This window comes from Mauremys mutica, chromosome 9, assembly GCF_020497125.1.
Source record: "Mauremys mutica isolate MM-2020 ecotype Southern chromosome 9, ASM2049712v1, whole genome shotgun sequence".
Taxonomy (NCBI): Eukaryota; Metazoa; Chordata; order Testudines; family Geoemydidae; genus Mauremys; species Mauremys mutica.
Window position 1 is genome coordinate 19480422 of NC_059080.1, and position 12468 is coordinate 19492889.

Here is a 12468-nt window from a genome sequence, read left to right on the forward strand (position 1 = left end):
ATCATGCGTTTTCTGCGTGTCTGAATTCTGCGAATTAGTGTCAAGACTATGATGGAATATGCATAATAGCCATAAAGGGAAACGTTGTATACTTTGTCTGGTTTTATTTATTTATTTATTTTTTTTTTTAATGTGCCAACCTTCGCAAGCAGGATATTGAGGACCTATATGATTATAGCATCCAAAAGGTTAAAGTATTTTGTTTTTAAATGTCTACTTTGAACCCCACATATATAAATCACTGGATCTACCAGGATGCACTGATTACTTAATTCAAAATATGCATTGAAATCCATATTTTTGTGGAAATAAAGACAACATGAAACAGGAAATGGTATTTTGGTTTTGTTTTTTGGTAAACATTCTGGGTAAAATTTTCATAGGTATCTAAATCCCATTTGAGAATGGGACTGAGTTCTCGTAAGTGACTGACTTTTTGAAAAATTTACCCTTTGCTTAAAAGTATCAGAGGTTAGGCCAGATCTTGAAATATGTTTAAAAACAAAACAAAAAAACCCCTTGTCATTATTGGGTTATTTTTAGGTACAATACATTTAAAACACCCTCTACACCATATTTTTAGTTTTAGCGTGGTTTAAAAACAACAAAAAAGCTTGCTTTTCTTAGCTCTATAAAAGCCACAGTATTGCAGAGAGACCACGACTGCCCCTTGCGCCAGAAGCAGTCATTGCAGGGTTATTTTTATAGAATGTTGTATTACTGCAAGTTCCCAGGAGACACAGGATTGAAACCCAGCTCTAAATATGAAATTACACTTTTTTTTCTTCCTGTAACTTTGGTTAGCACTGTTCGGTTTTGTTTAAACATTAGTAAATTTAAGAATTTTATAAAAAAGAAAATGAGATTTTGTCCTGTTGGTCAGGGAGGGAAGAAATTTCTCTGGCTTTTGAGAGATGCTCAGTTAGCTGTCCTAAAACTTCTGGAGTCACAGAACAGTTGCATTGCAAGCTCACCCTCATTGTCTCACTGTTATGCTTTGTTCTGTTTTTCATGGACTGCATCTGGGGGTAGAGAAGATAGTTTGCTCTCCAGTGTCCATTCAGTTTTTGATCTCTGTCCTACAATTGCAATATCAGTGCCAGTTCGATGTGTTTTGGTATTGATATTTGTAATATGGACACGTGCAGTAGAATATGTGTTGTTTATCAGTCAGTCATCATATAGCTTGTTGGGGAAAAATATATGCAGTGTTGGTTTTTATTTAAACAGGAGTCTTGCACTTCACTGGAATGTCACTTGGATATATAATGGTTTCCAACTTTTAAATGAAATCATTCTAGGTACAGTGGTTGTACAACCAGAGCCAGTGCTGAATGAAGACAAAGATGATTTTAAAGGGCCTGAATTTAGAAGCAGAAATATCGTTAAAATGAAACCTGAAGCTCCCAAAAAGCGTGGAGGTAAATACATTTTATAACTTGTTTAAAATGGGTTTAAACTATTGTTTATAGCCACATTTGGTACATCCAACAATTGTACATATTTCCTAAAAATACCTCCACTCTTCTGGCTTTTAGTTCACTATGGGTTCTGTCCTGCTGAAATTAGCCTCCATTGCTGTCCCTGCAGTGCAGCACTGAAAGCTAAGATTAGTTTTTGTAAAATCTCCTGCCTTGGGTAGCCATAGGTATTCTGTATAAATCTTTTTCACTCTATTCCCAAGAGTTTGATTCCACTCTGCTATTTTGCCATGTCCTTTTTTAGGGAACAGTGGCATACCATTGCAAACCCCCAATTTAAAAAAAAAACATGGTCGATCTGGTAGCCTATGGGCTGAATCTCACCTGCAGAATATTTCCGTCTGGCCCCTGAACACACATTATAGAACAAAATGGCATCCTCTGCATAGTGAGACCTTGTACATACGGTACATCCAAAGACAGTGTGTGGAGGGTGCAATTTTGGACTTCTTAAGGCATGCAAGTATAACTGCATGCCTTAGTAAAAATGTCATGCATGCCACTGCTAGGGAATGATGTTGGAATTCCACTGAATGTATTTTCTGAGGCTCCAAGAAATCCATACACATGTAAGCAGATATAGAACGTTAGTTGGTGAGGAAGATGTTTCTGTTTTGAAATCCCAGATTAATTTAATTTCTTGGCACTTCTCTGGCTATTGGTTATATACCTTAGGTCATCTGTGGAAAGTTGTTATGCCAGCCAATTTTCCTCGACCTCTACTAGGATTGATAAGCAAGTACATAGGTGCTAATGGATAATATAAGTTCATCTTTTATGGACTTGGCAAACAGAAAAGAACAAGCAAGAGGCCATGCATAAACTACTCTGAAAAAAAAAATAAAAATAAGTGATTTTACATTCCTTTCCCCCCTTATAGTACAGGCAGTTTTGTAATTCACATAGGAAAAATAGCAATCAGTAACTTACTCCAGCCTAATTACTCCTTTTTTAGTATATTAGTTTATATAAATAACTTTTTTCTTCATATGTAGTTTGGGTATTTAATGGGAACCAAAAAATGATGACTATGAAAAAGTTTACTTGCTCTTTTGTGTGTGCATGTGTGAGGTTTTTAGGTTTTTGTTTTTTGAACATTGATCTTTCCTCTAACTAGATTGGCTAATTCAAGGGCCACATGGTTTATTTTTAATTATATTATTAGATGTTACATTCAGGACAGAATTTCATGGTTTTGTCTGAAGTGATACAGGGCGATCACTGAGGTCGTTCCTGCCAGTGCCAGCTCCAGGCACCAGCCGAACAAGCTGGTGCTTGGGGCAGCAGGTTCCAAGGGGCGGCATCCCGCTGAATCCTTTTTTATTTTTTTATTTTTTGCGCTTCCTTCCTCCGCCCTTGCAGGTTTTTTTATTTTTGGTTTGCTGCTCCTGCCGCCCTGTAGAGGGCGGCAGCGCAGAGGAGGGGAGCTGCTGGGAGCCATGCCAGGTCTGCAGCAAGCCCCGCACGCAGACCGCGTCCTTCCCTGCCTGCCCACCGGAGCGGCGCGGAGCCCTCCCAGCAGGCGGCGCGGCAGGAGGGGCCGCATGGCGAGCACCCCGCTTAAGGAAGCCCTGGCCACCCCCCCCCCCCCAGCTGGGGTGTGCACTCGGCTGCCCGGGATCTGTAGGGCTGGGAGTCCCCCTGCACCCACGCTCCCGCCGCCCCGCAGGTATTTTTTTTGTTTTGTTTTTTCTTCCCTTCGCCGCTCTGGCCAGCTGGGCAGTTTGTTTTGCACCCACCCGCCCTTTGCTGCTCCGGCCAGCAGGTTTGTTTCCCGCCTCCCCGACGCTGCTCTGGCTGGCTGGCTTGTTTCACATCCCCCCTGCCCTCGCTGCTCCAGCCGGCAGGTTTGTTTCCCACCCTCCCTCCTTTGTCGCTCTGACCGGCCGGCAGGTTTCCTCCCCCCCCCCCCCTTCATTGCTCCGGCCAGCAGGTTTGTTTCACGCCCCCCCCTCCCTTTGCAGGTTTGTTTCGCACACCCCCCCCCCCCCTTGCTGCTCTGGTCGGCTGGTTTGTTTCACGCCTTTCCCCCCCTCCCCCCCCACTTTTGCTGCTCCGGCCGGCAGGTTTGTTTCTGGCCGGCAGGTTTGTTTCCCGCCCTCCCTCCTTCATTGCTATGGCAGGTTTCCTTCCCCCCGCCCCCGGCCCTTGCTGTTCAGGCTGGCTGGCAGGTTTGTTCTCCCCCGCCCCTTCGCCGCTCCAGCCGAGCGGCAGGTTTGTCCCCCACCCGCCCTCCTCTGCCCTTTGCTCCGGCCCCACGCAGGTTGTTTATTTATTTATTTTTTTTGCTTGTGGCGGCAAAAAAGCCAGAGCCGGCCCTGCGGGGGCAGCGGGGAGAGGGGGCAGGCTGTGTGCCCTTAGGACGGCAGGCGCGTTTCCGCGGCGGCAGCTTCTATGTTTAGCTGTCCGGGGCAGCTTCAGCTAAACATAGAAGCTGCCGCCGAATTGCCGCCGCCGCGGAAACGCGCCTGCTGCCCTAAGGGCACACAAACTGCCCCCCCCCCCTCCAGCCCAGGGCGGCAATTCCGCGCGCTGCTTGGGGCGGCGAAAAGTGTAGAGCTGGCCCTGGTTCCTGCTCATGGCCACATGGTCCGAATCGGAGCCTCTACTGGTCTCTTGTCTCTTGTGAGGTGCTTTTTAAAACACAGGAAAAAAAGACTCTTTTATTCTTGTAAATGGTATTTTTGTTTTTTTTATGTAGTTTTAGTGTTAGTAGTAGTTTTTAGTATTTTAAGGACGTTGGGACGCCATTTTGCCAGTCTCCCTCAACTCCTCTAACACCCATGCCTGGGTACTGGATTATGCTGAAGACACTGGGGTTCAAGAGCTGCGCTGTCTGCCCTTGCTCGTTCTCAGTCAGCAACAAGCACCAACACTGCCTTTATACATTGTATCCAAGTGCAGCATCTGCCTCTCCTTCTCAAGCCATACCCAAGAAGGCTGGGTTCTCCACCTCAAGAAGCACCTCATGGAGGTTGCCATGAAGCTGCAGTTGGATCCAGATCAGGGAACCCCCTCGTAGATTGGTCTGAGCAATTGAGGAGCGTGCCTCCTATCATGGAGCTCCAGTCCGGTTCTGCTGGTACCAGTGCTGTGGACCCCGGGCCAGGGCCTAGTCGTGAGGGAATGTAAGAATGGCAGTAAGTTTTCCTCCAGGCCTAGGAAGGATACTGCTTCATCCACGAGTTCTGTCCACAGGGAAGTGGCACGTTCCAAAGCTCCCAAGCATGATAAAAAGTTTCAGAGACCATTGGATCTGCTGGTTCCATTCACTGAGCCACATACACCTTCTAGGTTGGCACTGCTGGAACGTTCGGTTCTGTGGCAGTCCTCTGTTCGGTTCCTGTTCTGGCTCTGGTTCCAACTACAGTATGTATTGCTGACACCAGGGAGACTTGAGTTGGCCCCTGAGCTTCATGAGCTCTTTGTTATGGAGGAGGTGAGGTCTCTGTGTTTTCAAGTGCCATCGCCTTCTAGGGCAGTACGCTCTCTTACATTAAACTTGCCTGTTACTCTATGGCTTCCATGGTTCTGCTGGTGGCCCTGGGGCTTCTTTGGGCATGGGCATGGGCAGGGTGCTCCGAGCAAGTGGTGGGGTGGGGGGGGCCTCGGGGCTTCAGCCAGCCTGGGGCTCCTTTGGTGGGGGGGGAAGGGACACACATTCGGGGCTTCTTGGGGAGGGGGCACTTGTCTCTTGGGCCACAGCCCGGGGGTCGCAGCTGGAAGTGGCAGAATTGGGGGTTCCACCCCCTGCCAATGCTGAAGAAGACGACTGATCTTAGAACTGTCATCTTAACTGCTTCATATGCAAGCCAAAATTTCATATGGTCATGATAGCAGCCACCATTACTTTGTTAGAAAGAGGCATGTTGTTTATGGCCCTTGATCTGTAGGACGCTTACTTCTACGTGATATCCATTCTACCCACAGATGTTTCCTGAGATTCACCTCAGGCCTTTGTCACTTCCGATACAGGATTTTACCATTCCAAATCACCACTGCTCCATGGGTCTTTACCAAAGTTTGCTTGGTACTGGCAGCCCACCTCTGGTGCCAAGGGATCCTTATAGTCCCATCTCTCAATGATTGGCAGCTAGCAGCGTAATGAAGAAGGGAGGGTTGCGCCTTGACCTCCGTGCTGCTCACACTCCACTCCTCTTTTGGGGTGAGTGTAAACATTGAAAAATTGCCTTTGGCTCCTATACAGTCCCTGAAATTCATTGGGGCCTACATCCATGCAATCTTGGCATAAGCCTACCTACTTGAGAACAGGTTCCAGATCCTATAAGAGCTGAGTTTCCAAGGTGATTTTGAGTCCTTCTGTTCAGGCCAAGACTTACCTTTCTCTTCTTGGCCTCATAGCAGCTGGCACATATGTTACCCCCTTCACTCGTCTCCACTTTTGCTGCCTACAATTGTGGCTCCAGAGGACCTGTTCTCTCACATGTCACACCATGGACTTCCTGCTGACTGTTTCCCACGAGGTTCTCTCCTCCCTCAAGTGGTGGACAGACCCAGGCCAAGTCTACACCAGGATACCATTCCTTCCATCCTCACCAAACACAACAATCATCACAGAGGGGTCACTCGTCGGATAGGACGCCCACATGAATAAGCACATGATTCAGGGGAGTTGGACTGCTATGGAATCCCAGGTGCACATCAACATTCTGGAATTTCGGGCCGTGCAGAAAGCGTGTCCTGCATTTCTCCCATCTATCCACTCCTGTTATGTTCTCATCATGTCAGACAACACCACAGCCGTTTGCTACATCAACCAACAAGGGGCCTGCACTTTGTGTGGAGGCAGTTCGTCTTTAGGATTGGTGCATTGCCCACAAGATCCTTTTGTTGGCAGTAGGGATGTAAAAGTGTAACCAGTTAACCAATAAGCATCAGTCTTTCAGGTTTCATCTCATCGTTAACCCAAACCAGTGAGTCTCTGGATTAAGTTTAGAAGCGTGAGCCAGAAGGGTGATGTTGTGGTGGGAGTCTGCTATAGACCACCATACCAGGGGGATGAGGTGGACGAGTCTTTCTTCAGGCAACTAACAGAAGTTACTAGATCACATGCCCTGGTTCTCATGCAGGACTTCAGTCACCCCGATATCTACCAGGAAGTTTTTGGAAAGTGTAGGGGACAATTTCCTGGTGCAGGTGCCGGAGGAACCAACTTGGGGCAGAGCTCTTCTCGACCTGCTGCTCACAAACAGGGAAGAATTAGTAGGGGAAGCAAAAGTGGATGGGAACCTGGGAGGCAGTGACCATGCGATGGTTGAGTTCAGGATCCTGACACAAGGAAGAAAGGAGAGCAGCAGAATATGGACCCTGGACTCCCTCAGGGAACTGATGGGCAGGATCCCTTGGGAGAATAACATGACGGGGCGGGGAAAGGAGTCCAGGCTAGCTGGCTGTATTTTAAAGAATTCTTATTTAGGTTGCAGGAACAAACCATCCCGATGTGTAGAAAGAATAGTAAATATGGCAGGCAACCAGCTTGGCTTAACAGTGAAATCCTTGCTGATCTTAAATGCAAAAAAGAAGCTTGCAAGAAGTGGAAGATTGGACAAATGACCAGGGAAGAGTATAAAAATATTGCTCGGGCATGCAGGAGTGAAATCAGGAAGGCTAAATCACACTTGGAGTTGCAGCTAGCAAGGGATGTTAAGAGTAACAAGAAGGGTTTCTTCAGGTATGTTAGCAATAAGAAGATGATCAAGGAAAGTGTGGGCCCCTTACTGAATGAGGCAGGCAACCTGGTGACAGAGGATGTAGAAAAAGCTAATGTATTCAATGCTTATTTTGGCTCTGTCTTCACGAACAAGGTCAGCTCCCAGACTACTGCACTGAGCAGCACAGTATGAGGAGGAGGTGACCAGCCCTCTGTGGAGAAAGAAGTGGTTAAGGACTATTTAGAAAAACTGGACGAGCACGAGTACATGGGGCCGGATGCGCTGCATCCAAGGGTGCTAAAGGAGTTGGCGGATGTGATTGAAGAGCCATTGGCCATTATCTTTGAAAACTCTTGGCAATTGTGGGAGGTCCCAGATGACTGGAAAAAGCCTAATGTAGTGCCCATCTTTAAACAAAAGGAAGGAGGAGGATCCAGGGAACTACAGGCCAGTCAGCCTCACCTCAGTCCCTGGAAAAATCATGGAGCAGGTCCTCAAGGAACCAATTTTGAAGCACTTAGAGGAGAGGAAAGTGATCAGGAACAGTCAGCATGGATTCACCAAGGACAAGTCATGCCTGACTAACCTAATTGCCTTCTATGACGAGATAACTGGCTCTGTGGATTAGGGGAAAGCAGTGGACGTGTTATTCCTTAACTTTAGCAAAGCTGTTGATACTGTCTCCCACAGTATTCTTGCCAGCAAGTTAAAGAAGTATAGGCTGGATGAATGGACTATAAGGTGGATAGAAAGCTGGGTAGATCATCGGGATCAACGGGTAGTGATCAATGGCTCCATGTCTAGTTGGCAGCCGGTATCAAGCGGAGTGCCCCAATGGTTGGTCCTGGGGCCGGTTTTGGATGATGGCGTGTATTGCACCCTCAGCAAGTTTGCAGATGACACTAAACTGGGAGGAGTGGTAGATATGCTGAAGGGTAGGGATACGATACAGAGGGACCTAGGCAAATTAGAGGATTGGGCCAAAAGAAATCTGAGGAGGGTCAGCAAGGACAAGTGCAGAGTCCTGCACTTAGGACGGAAGAATCCCATGCACAGCTACAGACTTAGGACCAAGTGGTTAGGCAGCAGTTCAGCAGAAAAGGACCGAGGGGTTACAGTGGACAAGTAGCTGGATATGAGTCAACAGTGTGCCCTCGTTCCCAAAAAGGCTGACGGAGCATTGCCAGCAGATCGAGGGACGTGATCATTCCCCTATGTTCGACATTGGTGAGGCCTCATCTGGAGTACTGTGTCTAGTTTTGGGACCCACACTACAAGAAGGATGTGGAAAAATTGGAAAGAGTCCAGCGGAGGGCAACAAAAATGATTAGGGGGCTGGGGCACATGACTTATGAGGAGAGCCTGAGGGAACTGAGATTATTTAGTCTGCAGAAGAGAAAAATGAGGAGGGATTTGATAGCTGCTTTCAACTACCTGAAAGAGAGTTCCAAAGAGGATGGATCTAGACTGTTCTCAGTGGTACCAGATGACAGAACAAGGAGTAATGGCCTCAAGTTGCAGTAGTGTAGGTTTAGGTTGGATATTAGGAAAAACTTTCATTAGGAGGGTGGTGAGGCACTGTAATGGGTTACCTAGGGAGGTGGTGAAATCTCCTTCCTTAGAGGTTTTTAAGGTCAGGCTTGACAGAGCCCTGTCTGGGATGATTTAGTTGGGGATTGGTTCTGCTTTGAGCAGGGGGTCAGACTAGATGACCTCCTGAGGTCCCTTCCAACCCTCATGTTCTATGATTCTATGATTAAACTCTGCTGCTGCCATCTCGGCTTCCACCTGCCATCCCAGCTTCTGGCCCAGCATCCAGGGGCTCTGCTGCCACCCTGAATCCAAGGCTCAGTTGCCAATGCAGGCCAGCAGCCAGGCCCCGCATAAGACGTGGGGGTGCTGCAGCACCCACTGCACCTCTAGTTCCCCGCCTATGTGGATTCTTAACAGTTAACCGTTTAGCCGATAGAATTTTAACAGTTTTAACGGTTACTATTTTTAAACCATATTTACATCCCTAGTCGGAAGCATATCTTTCCAGGACTCAGAAAGTAATTGCAGACTCTCTTACCAGGAAATTCATGACTGACCACGAATGGGAGCTTCACGACTCCATGGTCACCAACATTTTCGACTACTGGAGGATTCCTGCCTGGAGCTCTTCACCTTCCATGGCAACAGCAAATGCAGCCAGTATTGCTCTGGGGGGGGGGGGGGGAAGAGACGGACTTGGCGCCCTTTCCTAAGGCGATGCCCTTGCCCTCCACTGGTTGGACCAGATCTATTACACCTTTCCTCCCCTACCGCTCCTGAGGCGTGAGGATCCGGCATCCGATCTACAGATGTCACCTCAGAGCTTGGTTTTTGGATGGACATCTTTGCTAGTGTGGGAATATTCATCAGCAGTACAAGAAATCTTCTCAAGTAGCAGAGAGAAGCCCAGAAGGTGGTCCTATAGGGCCATGAGGAAGCATTTCACCTCATGGGCCCGATAGAGGGGTCTTGCTCCTGAATATGTGGACATCCTTCTTTTGGACTGTCTCCTCTTCCTGAAGATGTCAGGCCTCACTCTCAAATCCATCAAGGTACACATAGCCGCTATCCGTGCCTTCCACCCCTCTGTGGAAGGACACTCCCTTCACTAACCCCCCTGACTACCAGGTTTTGGAAAGGCCTCCTATTGACTTATCCTCCTGTTCAACCCATCGCTCGCCACTCACACTTCAGTCTTGTCCTCATGGCATTGATGAAATAGCCCTTTGAACCTCTAGCCTTCTGCTCCCTGTCTCACCTCTCCATGAAGGGTGCCTTCCTGGCACCTATTACTGCCGCAAGAAGGGTTGGCGAACTGAGGGACATGATGGCAGATCTCCCCCCCACACACACACCCAGTACCATATTCATAAGTGCAAAATTTCCCTGAGCTTGCACCCCAAGTTTCTGCCAAAGGCTTTATCCCGCTTTCATCTTAACCAGTTCGTACACTTAACCTCGTTTCTTCTGAAACCTCATGCCCCAGCGACAGAATACCGCCTTCACTCCCTCGACATCTGCTGGGCCCTGACTTTCTGTCTGCAGAGGGACAAAATCCTTCAGAAAGTCTCCTAGACTTTTTATCGCTAGAGCGGGAAGAATTAAAGGCAAGCAATCTCCACTCAGAGGGCTTCTAAGTGGGTTTCAGGGTGCATTACACCCTATTATCAGTTATCGGGCTGTCTCCACTCCTTGGGGTACAAGCCCACTCCATGAGAGCGCAAGCATTGACTATAGCTGCGCTTCATGACATACTGCTTATGGACATATGTAGGGAGGCCACATGGAGTTCAGTACATACATTCTCTTCCCATTATGCTTCGATGTGAGACTCTGCAACGGATGCCTCATTAGGTGCAGCTGTTCTCCGTTCCATCGTCATCTTCACACCCTCCTCTTAGCTAGGTACCCTCAGTGGAATACACTAGGGACCATCACTTGAAGAAGAATAGGAGGAGGTTACTTACATGTAACGGGAGTTCTTCTGAGATGTGTGGCCTCTGTATTCCAGTCCCACCCTCCTACTCCTCTGCTGTGGATTTCTTGGTTTGCAATGGAGAAGGAACTGAGGGTGTGGTCGGTCCGCCCTGCCCTTTATCACCTCAGACGAAACCATGAGGTGTAGCAAGGGCACATGCATGTACCAATGGACACTACTACTTTCAAAATCTCTGGCTCCGGATGCATGGTGCATTTATATAACCCTTCAGTGGAATACAGATAGGGACCGCACATCTCAAAGAACCTCCAGTTACATTTATGTAACCTCCTCTTATTACAAATAGATCCTATCAAATTATTTCCTTTTTTGGTGAGACTAGAAGTTTGGTTCATAAAGGTAAGAGTATTGATGTACTAGACTTCTGTGAAACGCATTTGACTTGGTATTGTACAACATTTTGATTAAAACCCCCCGCTAAAATGATATAAAATCAACACAGCACATGTTAAATGGATTAAAACTATCTGATAGGTCTCAAAATTTAATTGTAAATGGGGAATCCATCATCAGGCAGGTGTTTTTCCTACTTGGGGTCCTATAGGGACTAGTTCTTGGCCCTATGCTATTTTAACTTTATCAGTGACCTGAAAGAAAACCGAATTAGAGAGTATTTGAAAATTACCCTGCATCCCCACTCAGCCACTCCCCTCCCATGTTATCCTGCACCCTCCTCCTATTCAGTGTCCCCCCAGTCTTCTCCCCATCAGCCCTTCTGAACCCCAGTCTGTGACCCTGGCCCCGAGCAACCCCATGTGCCCCATGCCGTATGTCCACCCATGCCTCCTGACCTGGCCCCACAGGCAGGGTGCTATGAGGAACACAGCCTCTTCTTTTCCCTATATGCAGCTGAGGCTGCTCCCTCGTGGAAGCAGCTGCTGTCCCAGGGCCACAGCAGCTCCTGGTGAGTGAAAGATATAATTGCAGGACTTCTCCACAGAAAATACATTCTGCTGAAGAATAAAATATTCTGTGCAGGACATGAATTCTGTAAAATAAGCACTCCCTACAGAAGGTTACCTTCTGTTAAATGGAGTTTTCCTAATATAAGGTTACCTTCTGTTAAATGGAGTTTTCCTAATATATTGCTTCTGAAGAGTCATATATCAGCCCTTCCTCCTTCAGAGTCTATAAATACGCATGAAGAGTGAGGGTCAGAGAATGTGTAGAAGGGTTATGTGACCTTTTATAGTACTATTTTCTAGAATGCTCAGATCCAAGGGCCCCATAATGGTTATACTGTTAAAGGTTTCTTGGCTCCTGAGCGTGCTGTGTGATTCCTACATTGTGGTTCTGCAGCGGTAATGCATTTGGACAACTCAGTTTTTGAGGTAGTAACTTTCTGTTTTGCAATGTTTCATGTCATCTTTATATGATATATTTCCTACAGAAATATCTATAGGTCCCAATACATGCAAGGGATGAATGGGATGTGGAGAGGATAGTTTTGCAGCAACTCTACAGTTTTTCATGTGTCTTCCTGGAAATTCGGTATTTCTTCACATTGGAACCCCTTCATGGTTTTGATTCCAAAAGATATTAATTTTCTCTCAGAATCATTAGGCTTGTATGAACTAAGAAGATGCATGGGTTTAACTAAAGGTGTGATAATATTAATGTGTGTAAGGGGGATGATGATAAATTGGTGCAGTGTCACACCTCTAATTAAAATGGTGCAACTTTGTGTTGTCTTTGCTGGTGCTTTCTACTTTTTCATGCCCAGTTGATGGGTGAGTGATCGCTCTGTGTAGATTGCAAAACACTATAAAAACAACAGTGCAGT

At 47.0% G+C, this 12468-nt stretch overlaps 1 protein-coding gene across 5 annotated transcripts in view; it reads left to right on the top strand.

Annotated features, from left to right (window-relative positions):
• The window catches only part of ATRX (ATRX chromatin remodeler), a 139844-nt gene that overhangs the window by 26386 nt on the left and 100990 nt on the right, over positions 1 to 12468 (top strand). For all 5 annotated transcript variants that reach the window (XM_045029586.1, XM_045029585.1, XM_045029588.1 and 2 more), the window contains one exon: positions 1302 to 1421. In XM_045029586.1, the coding sequence (XP_044885521.1) occupies positions 1302 to 1421 (120 nt within the window). The remainder of the gene's footprint in view (positions 1 to 1301; positions 1422 to 12468) is intronic.